The sequence below is a fragment of the Oratosquilla oratoria genome, unplaced genomic scaffold (genome assembly GCF_046742065.1).
Source record: "Oratosquilla oratoria isolate Oo_2021 unplaced genomic scaffold, ASM4674206v1 SCAFFOLD146, whole genome shotgun sequence".
Lineage (NCBI taxonomy): Eukaryota > Metazoa > Arthropoda > Malacostraca > Stomatopoda > Squillidae > Oratosquilla > Oratosquilla oratoria.
In genome coordinates, this window is record NW_027467502.1 from 329,642 (window position 1) to 344,920 (window position 15,279).

The 15,279-nt window shown below is 38.8% G+C and overlaps 1 protein-coding gene across 9 annotated transcripts in view; it reads left to right on the forward strand.

Moving 5' to 3' along the window:
• Positions 1-13,351, forward strand: part of LOC143022716 (uncharacterized) — an 89,031-nt gene extending 75,680 nt beyond the window's left edge. For 8 of the 9 annotated variants that reach the window (XM_076181060.1, XM_076181057.1, XM_076181061.1 and 5 more), the window contains 2 exons: positions 11,073-11,181; positions 13,040-13,351. In XM_076181060.1, the coding sequence (XP_076037175.1) occupies positions 11,073-11,181; positions 13,040-13,059 (129 nt within the window). In that variant the 3' untranslated portion in view covers positions 13,060-13,351. Of the gene's footprint in view, positions 1-8,726; positions 8,840-11,072; positions 11,182-13,039 lie in introns of those variants that run through there. The other variant, XM_076181066.1, reaches the window with a different exon arrangement.
• The last annotated feature ends 1,928 nt before the right edge of the window (positions 13,352-15,279 follow it).

The following is a 15,279-nucleotide window of genomic DNA, read 5'->3' on the forward strand; positions in this document are numbered from 1 at the left end:
AATGCCACATTAATTGTTCTTATTAAATTATAAGTTTCTCCAAAAATCTTATTTATATGTTTCTCAGGTGACATATTATTCATAACAATGACTCCCAGGTCCTTCTCATTTTCTACTTTTTTTTATTCCTTCTTCTCCCAATTTATATGATCCTGTTATTCTGTTTTTGCTTTCTCCAAATTCCATTATACTACACTTTTTAGTGTTGAACTCCATCTCCCACTTCCTACTCCATTCCCATACTTTATTTAGATCACTCTGTAGTGACTCACAATCTTCTTATGTGTTCACTTTTTTTAATAGTTTTGCATCATCTGCAAAGAAGCTCATATAACTTTCAGTTTCTTCATCCATATCATTAATATATATAGCAAACATTATTGGGGCCAAAACTGTTCCTTGTGGAACACTGCTTATTACATCATCCCATTTTGAGTGTTTGTCTCTTATCACTATTCTCATTTTTCTTTCTTGTAAAAAGTCTTCCATCCATTTAAGCAGTTTGCCCTGTATTCCTCCTTCAGTTTCTAATTTCTTAAGCAACTTCTTATGTGGTATGTTGTCAAAAGCTTTTTTTAGGTCTAGAAATGCACAATCAGCCCATCCATCTCTTGTATTATATCTATTAGCCTTGAATAGAAACATATTAAATTAGTGATGCATGATCATCCTTGTCTGAATCCAAATTGCCTTGGATTTAGCACGCTGTTTTTTTCTCAATATTTTACCCATTTACTTTTGATAATTCTTTCACAAATTTTTACTATTGTACTTGTTATAGACTGGTCTATAGTTGATAGGGTCTTCTTTATTACCTCCTTTATATATAGGTACTATATTTGCTTTTTTCCAATCTTCTGGAACTTTTCCTTCTTTCAAGGAACTATTTATTATGCTATGTATTTTGTCTGCCAGTTCATTTCTGCATTCTTTCAAAATCCAGTTTGCTATTTCGTCTGGTCCATGCGATTTTCTAACATCAAGATTACTCAAGTGTTTCATTATTTCATTCTTTGTTACTTCTATTTCTTTGATAGGGGGGACTTTCTCTTTCCATTCGATCTCTTCCGGTTGTATATTCTCCCTTGTAAACACTGATTTAAAATGCTTGTTCATAATTTCCGCCATTTCTATTTCCTCTGTGTATTCAACTCCTCCTTGTCTTAATTTCTCCAAATTTTGTTTGTTTTTTCAGTTTGTTGTTTACAAATCTGTAGAATAGTTTTGGTTGATCTTTACATTTTTCTATGACATCTTTTTCATATTTTCTCTTTTCCTCTCTGCACGCTTGTACATATTCATTTCTATAACAAGTATATTTTCCATTTTTCAGGTCTTTTGTGTTTTTTCCATTTGGTCCAAGCTTTGTCTCTTTTGTCTTTTAACACTCTACAACTTTTGTTGTACCAGCACTTTACATATTCTTTTTCTTTTTTTTTTTGTCTTGGGACATACTTTTCCATTCCTTTTTTTTTTTTTTTTATAATTTTTTGTCAAAATATTCCATTTCTCTTCTACTGTTGTATCTTCTTTGTGTATTCTTTCCCAGTTTTCATTTTGAAAGAATTCTCTTATTTTATCAAAATTTGTTTTTTCATACATCAATCTTCCTTTTCTATATTGTTAATTTCTTTTCATGTATTTTTTCTCATTTAGTTGTAGTTCTATCAATATGTGGTCACTTTTACTTATTGGTGCCTGGTATTCTATCTTTTCCACTATTTCAGGTTCTGATGTGATTATTAGGTCTAGTCTCAATGGTTCTTCATTTCTATACCTATATTCTCTTGAATCCATTGTGTCATTGTGTGGTCAATAATCATCACAAGTAGAACATTTCCCCATGAGTCTTCTCCACCCTTGACGGTCATCTCTTCCCAGCAGATTTCTTTGCAATTAAAGTCACCCATCATAACTATTCTTCCTCCATCTTCCATGATCTTGTTTAATGTTATCTTTGTGTCTTCTAACATACTTTTATGTTCACTCTCTTCCCACGAGGCTGTTTTTGGGGGCACGTAGTTTATTACAAACTTTCTGCTCTTCTTATCTCTGTCTTCTACTTCTATCATAATCATCTCTACTCTATTCTTTCCATATGTGACACTCTTCACATTTATATCCTTCTTAGTCAGGAACATAACTCCACCCCCTTGTTTTATCTCTCTGTTTCTAATTCAATAATGATATGCATTGTGGCCTATGCTGTTGGGTGGTAGTGGACCTTTTAATTTTTTCTCTACAAATCCCATTATGTCCGGTTCTTTTTCCTTCAGATACTCGTTCATTTCATTCAGTCCTGTTACTAATCCATCTATATTTGTGTAGGACACTCCTAACTTTCTGTTATTTCCATTGTATTCTCTGTTTCTTTTTTGTTTCTCTCTGTTATGGTCCATTTCCTCAATTTTATATTCACAACTCTCCAGTAGAATTCTTCTTTTTCTGACTCCATTTTGGTCTCGTTTTTTTCTTTAGCTTCTTTCCTTTTCATTTTTTCTTCCTCTCTTTCCTCTTTATTCATTTCTCTTTTTATCCATACCTTTTTATATTGTTCACTTGCTGCTAGCTTCCCTGTTTTTGCTAAGATATTCTCTGCTGTTGTTTGTGATCTGAATTTAATCTTAATTAGTCTGGTCTTATCTGTACCATATTTTCCGAGCCTAAACATCTCTTCGATTTGTTTCATTATTTCAGGTTCATCATCCTGAACTAATTCTAGTAAACTGCTTACTTTTTCTTTTTCCTCACTGATTCTTGAAGTTCTATCTAGGTTATGTTTCTCTTCCATTCCTAATATAATTATACATTTCTTTTTATTGGCTAAGTCTCTTACTATATTCTCCTTCTGTCTCATCACTTTGATAACTAAGTCTTCAGATTGTTCTTTCATTTGCTGTTTAATTATATCAGTAAATGCAACTTTACTGTTTTCCTGGATTTTTCTCCAACCCTGTGCTTCTTTTGCTATGGCCTCTTTATTGTCTTTATTGTTCCTTTTTGATTCTTCATTCTCCTCTTTTACTTCTTTTAACTGTCTTTTTAATTCTTCTATTTCATTAGTTAAATTTTTGTTCACCTTCTCTAGTTCTTCCAATCTTTCAACTCTGCGCAATGTTGGTTACGTTACCGAACCTGTCTTCCCAATGTTCGACCATCTTATCAAGTTTCTACTCTAGTCTTGTCAATCGGGGAGGTTGGTATCCCCCCCACCCTCATTAAATCCCTGGAAATTATTATCCTCACCTTCCATTGTGCTGCTCTTATCTATATTTCTAATCTTTACAATTTTGTTAATCCCATCACCAGAATCATTGGTCCTTCGTTTGTTTACAAGACGTCTGGCCTCTTGGGCCAAGTCCTGCCCTTCCTCATTTCCTTCCATTTCCGTCAGTAATCCCTCCCCTTCTCCTTTTTCCTCACTTTCCCACGACACCACAAGTTATCCCCTTCCCTGTAAATACAATAGGTACTTCCTTTGCATTGAGGTCCACGAATATTTCACTTTTTCTTCAGAACTCCAATCCTCGCCGTCCATCCGACAAAAGTGTGTGTGTGTGTGTGTGTGTGGTGTAACAATGATATGAGCTGTCTGTGAATTTCATGGAATATTAGTCATAGCTTTGTGTTTGGTTCGATATACTTAATTCTAGCAATTAATAGGACTGGGCAGTTGGTTTTTGGATAGTGAGTGTTATTGTTGTGTTGTTGCAGAAAACGTAGTTCATTGTTATAGAAGTGTTTTTCGTTGTGATTACTCTCACGTACTAATTTTGAATTTTCCCATCAACTTACTGTTTCATTATTTTGTTTTCCCATTATACCGTCTATTTCTACTTGAATATATTTATGCTACTATTATACTTTATACATATACTGAATTATATATTATTGTATATATATTATAGTACGTATATATATATATATATATATATATATATATATATATATATATATATATATATATACAGTATATATATATATATATATATATATATATATATATATATACACCTCCAAAGTACTAAATTATAGATTTTTCCTTGACTCCACCACCACAATCTGGTAACATCTGGTAACATTGGACTCTGAGACACGCATGTGGCCAGTTGACGGAAAATGCTCAGCTTAGCTTGCCGTTCCCGCTAAATTGAGCTATTTCCGTAGATGCGCGTCTGGCCAGCTAGCGGAAAATGGTCAACTTAGTGGACCATTCTATTTGCAGTTCGCTAATTTGAGCTTCCGCTAAATTGAGATTCGTTAAATCGGGCTTCTACTGTATAAAGAAGGAATTAGTATGGACAATTTGAATCCTATTGCTAAAAACAAACTAAACAGATTCATCCCGGAGGAAAACTGGGCTCCAGTGTCTAATAGGAAAAGACAATGGGCAGTTCTCTTGCCTCTAATAACTGGAAGGGAAACCAAAGTAACAGTTGAATCAGACAAACCATGGAAATTAAACATTTTCCCTTTGGAAGGAGGCAAGTTGTTGGCCATAGGACACATGGCTCCATGGTGCTTGGATTTGCTACACACACAACATTTATAAGGCAGAGCAGCCTTTAACCCAGGGCATTCCAAAGAGCCATGTCCATGATTCTAACATTGATTGCACAGTCCTAATTGAGCTTCTCTATCTCTTCTGTGTTCAAGAGAAATATAGGAAGAGCACTTTGAGTTTGCATGGTCAGAAGCAGGGCAAAATCTACATCTGAACATTGACTTCTTAACGGACTCTGGATTAACTGCAAGGGAATGGCTAACTCCCTTGCTAGAATCAACAGCAGGTTTTTTCAATGAATTTTCCTTGAAGGCAAGGGAGCTGCTAGCATCACTTTGTCTGGGTTTGACATTAAGGTCATCAGAACCCATTTTAATTCAAACTAAAACTAGGGTAATTCGAATTAATCATCCGAGACAATTCTTTCAAGAAAAATTTGGGTAGTTTATTCAAAATTAACTTGCTAATCAAAAAGAGGCCCTTTCTTCCAGCCTTAGTAAAGTCAACTCCAATCCCTTTAAGGTCTTGTAGTTGAGAATCTACAGACCTAATATAACCTAGGTCCTTCAATTTAGAGACCGCAGGTGCATTAATAATAGAATTTAACACGTTGTCTAAGATCTCTTCTATATTAAAAAGCAAATCATCAAGAAGAAGGAACACAGTGTCATAATTAGAATCATCTATTGGTAAATTTTTCACTAAGTGAAAAGCATCCCCTCTGAGATACCCTTTTAAATAAATTGATTTCTGACTGTTAGTCAGGTTAGGAATGCCAGCAATGGCATTTTGAAAACCCTTTTTTAAAATTGAAGTAGGCAAAGGGATTGTGAGAATTGCTCTCAAAATGTTGAAGAACAATAGGAGGGGGGGAAGTTTTACTGAATCAATTTCATTGGCCTTGCTAGAACTACCAACCTTAGAAGTTTAGACTCCCTTTAATCCTTCTCTCTGTTCTTTGAAAGGAGATTATTCTAGGAGGATAGACAGGCAGTAAGCCCTGGAATTTTCCATATCCTCATCCTTTCTTTCTTCAGGGAGTAACAAGTAAATGTCATTGTCAAATATTTGAATTTCCATGAGGAAATTTTCAATTTGGGATCAAATGGAATCAAGGACAGAGAGTGATAAAGTATCAAGTTGAGAATTCTTCAGAGCTTTTAAGTCTTTTGTGATTAAGCATTTTTTGTGGGCTCTTTGCCTTCAGACTTTTTTTAAGTCCTCAGACTCAGGAAATAACTTTTCATTGTTTGCCATTTTGAAACAACCACCCAAACAAAGACTCGTCCCCAATTTAAGTGTGTATGACTGTTGTACTGAAAACTCTCTTATAGACCAACCAATAAGTCAGATCTTGGAGAAATTTCATCAAGAGATAATTTAAAGACATACTTATACCAAGGCTTTTTCCCCCTTACAAGGGAGGTAGCCAAAAAGGAAAAGGCATAAAATCATTTCCACCCATTCCATCCCTGAATACACTCCACACCCCTCCACCCTCCCTCTTATCTCAGCACCTCCTGGATGACAGGTCATCCCTGCACCTTGTCCACTGCCCTGGGTCAGAAGCAGTGTTGCTAGACACAGCACATCCACAGCAAGGCTGCTTCATTAAATCGGCGACCCCCGCCTCTCCGTCCTCCCATTGCATAACGGAGAAGACTGGGAGAAATCCCTTCGGGCTGTGTCAAATTCTGCTCACACTTACTACCTCACCCCCTGCCCATTCCACCTCATGCAATCACAACATCAACCATATACAACCATTCTCCATTCACCCGTCTTCTGTCCTCTCCTGTCCTTCCTCAACAGACATTCCCCTCTTCCCCAAAGCCCCCTTCACCCCATCCATCCACCTCATCCTAGGACGTCCCCTCATGTTCACTCCCTCCATATCTGCCTTCCATACCTCTTTTACTAGTCTTTCTTCACTCATTCTTTCCATGTGTCCAAACCATCTTAATATTCTTTCATCAACCCTATTTCCAAACTCTCTTTCCACCCCCCCTCTTCTCCTCACCTCCTCATTTCTCACTCTAGCCTAGTGACCCCCATCATACTTCTCAGACACCTCATCTCAAACACATTCAAACTCCTTCTCTCTTCTTCTCTTATGTTCCATGTTTGTACCCCATACAGTGCTGTTGGCACAATTACTCCTTCATATAGTCTCCTCATAGCATCCATTCCCAAATGTCTATTCCTCATTACACTCTTTAATCCACCAAGGCATTTACTTGCTTCTCTCAATCTACATTCTACCTCCACCTTCACTCCACCTTTTCCTGCCACATTTGCACCCAAGTATCTAAAACTATCCACTTCCTCCATTCGCTCTCCCTTAATGCTCACTTCCAGTCTACTGCTACTTTCACCCCTTGTACATCTCATCACCTTACTTTTACCCACATTTATCTTAACTTTCTTCTATCACATACTCTCCCAAACTCTGCCACCAACTTCCTCAATCCCTCCTCCGATCCTGCCACAAGCGCAGTGTCGTCCGCAAACAACAGCTGGCTCACCTCCCACTTTTCTCCATTTTCTTTTACTATCTCCAATCCCTGACCCACTACCCTTGCATTTACCTCTCTCACTACCCCATCCATGTATAAGTTGAACAACCAGGGCGACATAACGCATCCTTGACCAAGTCCCACCTTTACCTCAAACCACTCACTCTCTCCATTTCTAATCCTGACACAAGCTCTACTACTCTCATAAAAACTCTTGACAGCTCCCAGAAGCTTTCCTCCTATCCCGTATATCTGCATAACCTCCCACAGTGCCTTTCTGTCTACCCTATCATAAGCCTTTTCCAGATCCATAAAAGCCCAAAAAACGTCCTTCCCCTTTCCTATAGCTTTCTCACATATCTGTCTTACCACATAGATCTGATCTACACAACCTCTACCTGTCCTAAATCCACACTGTTTCTCACCAATTACTCCTTCAGTTCCTCTCCTAATCCTCTCAATCAAGATCCTCCCATAAGCCTTCCCAACTACACTTAAAAAGCTAATCCCTCTGAAACTACTACATTCACACTTGTCCCCTTTTCCGAAAGTAAATGGAAAAGAACAGACAAAGCAAAGGAAATGAAGATTAGAAAGAATAGAGGCCACCAAATTCTATAGAACAATTCGATAAACCTTGTAAAAAAAATATGGGAATAATTTGTGCCCCCTTAGTGCCGGTTACCTTCCATCAAGGGGAAAGCAAGGTCCTCAAATGAGGAAATGACCAAAGTCCAAACAAACTCTCAAAATGAGAGAATATCAGGAAGCTGGCTTTTGTAACCACTTATCATACATACATATACCAAGGCTTTTTCCCCCTTACAAGGGGGGGTAGCCAAAAAAGGAAAAGGCATAAAATTATTCCCACCCATTCCATCTCTGAATACACTCCACACCCCTCCACTCCCCCTCTTATCTTAGCACCTTCTGGATGACGGGTCATCCCTGCACCTTGTCCACTGCCCTGGGCCAGAAGCAGCATCGCAAGACACAGCACATCCACAGCAAAGCCGCTTCATTAAATCGGCGACCCCCCCCTCTCCGTCCCCCCATGCATAAAAGGAGAAGACGGGGAGAAATCCCTTCGGGCTGCATCAAATTTTGTTCACACTTACTACGTCACCCCCCATCCCCCCGCCCATTCCACCTCATGCATCACAACATCATCCATATACAACCATTCTCCATTCACCCCCTGTCTTCTGTCCTCTCCTGTCCTTCCTCAACAAACATTCCCCTCTTCCCCAAAGCCCCCTTCACCCCATCCATCCACCTCATCCTAGGACGTCCCCTCATGTTCACTCCCTCCACATCTGCCTTCCATACCTCTTTTACTAGTCTTTCTTCACTCATTCTTTCCATGTGTCCAAACCATCCTAATACTCTTTCATCAACGCTATCTCCCTGTCAACCACTTATCGTAACTTTAAATAATAAAGTGCTAGATTGTAGTTTACGACAAAGGGGGAATTAAATTAAAAGTTAAAATCGACTACAAAAAATTATTAACAAGTTGAATTCAAACATTGAGAAGATTAATCCAACCAATGTTTGTAAAGATTAATTTCATCAAGTTTGAGAAAGATAATTTCATGACATTTGAGAAGTTTTGACAATGTTTGAGAAGGTTAAACCTATGAAAATTGAGGTTTAATAAATACAAGAATATGTTTGAGAACTTACCGGTCACTGTTTTCTACCAGGTTGGTTTCTCAAATGGTGGTATCTTGAAATTTGAAGATCTTGGAAGCCTAAAAAAACTCTGAAGATATAAGGTCCCTTGCCAAGAGGTTTCTAAGTTAGAGGTCCGTCTGGAACCAGAGCTCTGGGAGGTCTGTCTCGCCATTAGTGCAGACCGTATTCGGAGGGACTCTTACGAGTTTGAAACGAGCTCAAAAGGCCATGGGTTAATATTCACTTTAAGTAATTTCTTAGTTAATCCCTGATTTATCAAACCAAAATTTATTACATAGATTTAACAAATAAATAAAGAGGAGGGGAGTTAAATTGTATCTTATTTAAAGTTACGATAGGCATGGTTCAAAGTTTCAGGACAGGCTCGGCTCTTGAATCGAAAGAAATAAACACTTTGAGGGAAAGTTTCCCGAACAAAGGTAAGCACTAAAGATTCCCAATAACAATTACCACACTCTAATTACTACCCTTATTTTTCTACCAGTCAGGAAGTCCTCCATCCACTCCAATAATTTTCCTCCGCTGCCACCTTCTGATTCTATTTTTCTTATTAATTTCTTGTGTGGTACCTTATTAAATGCTTTTTGTAGGTGATAGGCACAGTCTGCCCATTCATCCGTCTCTTGTATTATTTCTATTAGTCTTGAATAGAAGCAGATAAGGTTTGCTGTACATGATCTTCCTTGTTTAAATCCAAATTGATTTGGATTGAGTATAGTTTTTTTTTCCAGATGTTTGACCCATCTACTTTTCATAACTTTTTCACATATTTTTGACCGGTCTGTAGTTAGTTGGATTTTCCTTGTTTCCTCCTTTATATATTGTTACAATATTTGCATATTTCCAGTCTTGTGGTACCTTTCCTTCTTTGGGCAAGCATTTGATTATGTTGTATATTTCATCTGTTAACTCCTCTATGCATTCTTTCAGTATCCAATTTGCAATATCATCCAGACCATGCAATTTTCTGACATAAAGGTTTTTTATTTGGTGGCTGGTTTCTTTCTGTGTTACAGTTATTTCTTTCATTGGGAAGGATTTCTGTCTCTCTATTCCCTCACAGTTAGGTGAGTTCTCAATTTACCTAGTATTTACATAGCTGTATTTACCTAGTTGTATTTTGCGGGAAGGGGAGCTATGCTCGTAGTGTCCCATCTTTGTATCTTGCAGTGTCTAGTTTGCTCTTAAACTCATGAATGGTTTTTGTGCACACTATTTCATTGTCCAGCTTGTTCCAAGTGTCCACCACTCCATGTGGAAAACTTTTTCTTCAGATTTCTTCTGTAGCTATGTTTTTTTATTTTCTTTCCATGTCCTCTTGTGCTTCTCATGTCCCAGATTAACAAGTCCTCTCTATCGAGTATTTCTGTGCCCTTCATGATTCTGTAGATGGTCAGTAGGTCACCTCTCTTTCTTCTTTGCTCCAGAGTTGGTAACACCAGTTTAGCCAATCTCTCCTCATATGACAAGTTTGCAAGTGCAGGTGCCATTTTTGTGGCTGCTCTCTGGATTCTTTCTATTTTCTTTATATTCTTTTTGGTACTGGGTGACCACAATGTCGCTGCATATTCTAGTCTAGGCCTTATCAATGTGACCAATATTTTTTTAATCATTTCTTTGTCCAGATACGTAAATGCCACTTTTATTGATCTTAGCAAGTTGTGGGATTCTACGACAATTTTGTTTATCTTTTTATCATAGGACAAGTTGTTTGATGTAATTACACCCAACTCTTTTTCGGATCTCTCCTTCTTTACCTCCTTGGTTCCAATTTTATATTGTCCTGATATTCTATTTTTGCTTTTTCCAAACTCCATTATGCTACACTTGTTAATAAAGACCACTTTCCATTTCTGACTCCAGTTCCATACCTTATTCAGGTCTTCCTGCAGTGATTCGCAATACTTTTCAGTTTTTACTTACCTTAACAGTTTGGCATCATCTGCAAAGAAGCTCTTGTAACCTTTCACATCATCATTCATCTCATTCACATAAATAGCAAACATTAAGTGAATATTTTTCTCTGAGCACTACTCTCATCTTTCTACCAATCAGGAAGTCCTCCATCCATTTTAGTAGGTTCCCTTGTATCCCCCCTATATGTTCCAATTTGAAATGATTGCTCATAATTTCTGCCATATCTTGTTCTTCTGTATATTCATAATTTCCCTGGCACAGCTTTTCTATTTCTTGTTTGTTATTTAGTTTACCATTCACATATCTGTGAAATAGTTGAGGTTGTTCTTTGCATTTTTCTATTATTTCTTTTTCATAGTTTCTCTTTTCATCTCTGCATGTGTGTGTATTGCCATTAAGCAGTATGTTAGGTATGTGACAAACAAGAAATATTGCAGGTGACAGCAGCAAGGGATAGCAGTACTAGTACCCCTGTTCTACAGCCAGGCTCCAGCAGTGACCCTGTTCTGCAGCAAGGTGCCAGCAGTGACCCTGTTCTGCAGCCAGGTAGGTGCCAGTTATGCTTCACTCTAGCCATACTCATCCCCATCATATGTAGGTTATCTTGTTGTTTGTATTATTCCAGTATCACACAAACACTTTTCTCACTTCTTTTGTTTTTGCATTTCAAAGATCTATTTTTTCTATGAAATGGTTATGTTAGGTTTAAGTTAGGATATATTAGATGAGTCAGCCCTGTATTTTGCCTACTGCCCTGGTTCAGAAGCAATGAAACAAGACACAGTACCGTATTTTTTGGTGTATGACCCGCGGCTTTTTGCCTCAGAAAGGGGCCAAAAATCGGGGGTGCTGGTGATATAAAGGTGTGGGTCATCTGTGGATTCTGGTTAGAAATTGCCCTCTTACGCAATAAAAAAAAAAAAAAAAAAAAAATTGAACGGTTATAGTCAACGCAAGGAGAAATGACCGATAAGGCGTGGCTTGGAGATTTCCCGGTGTTGCCACATATGGGCATCCATGGCGAGAACGTGCGTGTGGATGCAATGTTTTCTGAATGCAGTGTGAGGGGGGCGGGGCCAGAGATTAGATGTAGTGGCAACGTCGCTCTCGCATGCACATATGCCATATCTACACTTAAAGAAACGAAACCTTTGTATAGAAAACATTGCTTTGATTTTTATCTCAGTGGTGGTGTGTGACAAAAAATTATAATATAATCATACGAGGCAACATTATAAAATTATAAAATAGAATTATATAATAAAATAAAACTATAAAATAATTATATGTGGCACCACAGGGGAACTCCCAGTGGTCCGCCCTAACGGCCAGATCTCAGTGCATAGGGTATAGTTTAGTTTAGTTGGGTGCCCTCTCGGATCGGGGATTTGCAGGAGGACCGACCGGGTTCGTTGAATGAAAGTTGATCAATGTCATAATACAGCGCGCACGATCAAGACAAACGACAAAGAGAAGGTAGGATTTGTCAGTATCTTACCCACTTTACATGTTCTTGTTATTAATAAAGGCATTGTCACAAATAAAACAGGCTTAACTAAACAGCATGAACATACAGTACAAGACTGACTGGTACCAACACCAACATCGTGTGCCGCAATCAAACAAAAACAAGCGGGCAGCCATTTTCGCAGTTACAAATTACAAATTGTACCTGATTCCTTAATGCTAAATTTGTGCATTACATGTGCATAATGGGTCGTTCAAGCATGGAGAAAAATTAAAGAATCGACTATTCAGAACGATTTCCGTAAATCAGAATTGTGCCATCCTGCAATGTTCGATGCATGCTACGACTCGGAAAAGGAATCGGACAAATCCGAAATGGAAATGGAAACGGATGAGGTCACTGCATCAGAATTGGCCGATTTATACCACAACCTCTTCCATGACGAAACAGAGGAAGAGGAATTCGATGGCTTCGTGAGCGATGATAGGCCTTCATAAACATTATTGACTCTGTCGTCTGTGATCACTGATTGTGCTTTTTTTCTAATAACGATGTGCTCCATTGACTCTGTTCATAACAGTTCAGTAATGTGCTCTATTATTGTTCTATTCTATTGATAAAACAGAAAATTTAGAAAAAGCCTCAGCTTTGAAATTACTTTGATCACCACGTCAACGGCCGGCCGTAACAACAACCGCCGTGAGCTGTGGCTGGGGCCACCCATGCATGGGTAGTATACATCGTCGGATCTACAGTGCCGTGCATGCCATATGACTGCAGGTCATACAGCGGTGTGGGTCTTGTGTGGATTTTCACTAAGGTGTAAGGGGGTGCAGGTCATATAACGGTGCGGGCTATAGTCCGAAAAATCTCTGCATGTGTGTGTATTGCCATTAAGCAGTATGTTAGGTATGTGACAAACAAGAAATATTGCAGGTGACAGCAGCAAGGGATAACAGTACCAGTACCCCTGTTCTGCAGCCAGTCTCCAGCAGTGACCCTGTTCTGCAGCAAGGTGCCAGCAGTGACCCTGTTCTGCAGCTAGGTAGGTGCCAGTTATGCTTCACTCTAGCCATACTCATCCCCATCATATGTAGGTTATCTTGTTGTTTGTATTATTCCAGTATCACACAAACACTTTTCTCACTTCTTTTGTTTTTGCATTTCAAAGATCTATTTTTTCTATGAAATGGTTATGTTAGGTTTAAGTTAGGATATATTAGATGAGTCAGCCCTGTATTTTGCCTACTGCCCTGGTTCAGAAGTGCTCAATGTAACAAGACACAGTACATCTACAGCAAGGCCATTCCAGTTAGCAACCTCCCCTCTTTGTCACCTCATGCGGAAAAAAGAGAAGACGGAGAAATTCCTCTGGGCTGCATCAAAACATCATTCACACTTAACAACTCCATCCCTCTATCCCCCACCTGCTCCCATCCTTGCATCATGGTGTATGCATGTAATAGTTATGTCATCTGTATAAGAAGAAATGTTCATTTCTGAGGTGTTGGGTGTAGGTATATTGTATATGTAAAGATTAAAGAATGTGGGAGATAGAACTGATCCCTGTGGTACTGTTCCTAAAGTTTCTGGTGTGCAATGATTGGACATTATATGACATGTAGACATTTCTACACAGCCATTCTCCACTCACCCCTATCTCCTGCCTTCTCCCTTCCTTGCCCAGCAGACATTCCCACATTGCTCACTGCCTCTTTCACCCCAAATATCCATCTCATCCTTAAGTTCTTCACTCATTCTTTCCCTATATCCAAACCATCCCAGTACTCTTTCATCAGCCTTATCTGCCATCTTCTTTTCTGTTCCTGCACCCCTCCTCAGCTTGTTTCTCGCTACAACCAATGTTGTAACAAGTACCATACTTTTTAGACATTTCATCTCACATTTAAACTTTCCCTCTCTGCCTTAAATTCCAGGACTCTGCCCCAGACAGTGCCATTGGCACAATCACCACTTCATATAATCTCCTCTGCATCCATTCCCAGGTGCCTATTTCTCATGACACTTTTTAATCCCCCAAGGGATTATCTCCACCTCCACTTCCCCCAATCCTACCACATGTGACCCCAACTACCTCCAGCCACTCTCCTTTAAGACTTACTTCCAACTTACTGCCATCCTGTCTCCTTGTACATCTCATCACTTTACTTTTACCCATATTTACCTTCAAATTTTCTCCTATTGCATACTCCATCACTAACAATCTTAATCCCCCTCTCACCAAACCACAAGTGCAGTGTCCTCAAAGAGCAACTGACTCACCTCTCAATTTTCTCCATTTTTTTAACCACCTCCAGTCCCCTGCCCATTACCCTCGCATTTACCTTCTGCACCATCCCATTCATGTACACATTGAACAGCCATACCAACATGACACATCCCTGTCGCAGTCCCACCTTTACCTCTAACCACTAACTCTTTCCATTTCTAATTCTAACAAAGGCTCTACAACTCTCACAGAATCTCTTGAATGCCCTTGACAGCTTCCTCCAATCCATATATGCAAAACCTCTCATAATGCCTCTCTATTCTGTCATAAACCTTTTTCTGATCCTTAAAGGCCCAGAAAAGATCCTTACATTTTGTTAAAGGTTTCTCATATATCTGCCTTACCACAAATATCTAATCCACGCAACCCCTACCTTTCCTAAACCCACACTGTTCCTCAACAATTACTCCCTATGTTCCTCTCCTAAACCTCTCAAAACCCTCTCAACTAGTGTAGTCTTCTCAACTACACTCAACTAGTGTAGTCTTCTCAACTACACTCGACAAAATGATTCCTCTGAAACTACTACTCACATTTGTCCCCTTTTCCCTTGTAAAGCAGATATATATAGGCACTCCTCCAGTCCTCTGGCACTCTACCCTCCCTTAGAGACACATTAAACAACCTCACTAGTGCATATAGGCCTGGCAGTGAGAAGAGTGTAGAAGAAAGTGAGGCCTTTTGGACAGAATTAAATGAGTGCATAGAGGATTTAGGGAGAAATGTCAATGTAATAGTACTGGGAGACCTTAATGCTAGGGTAGGAAATGATCCAATTGATGGAGTGGTTGGGAAATGTGGAGTTCCAGGAAAGAATCGTAGTGGAGAGTTGATGGTGGAAATGTGTCTAGAAAGAGAGTTGATGATAGCAAATACAGTATTTCGG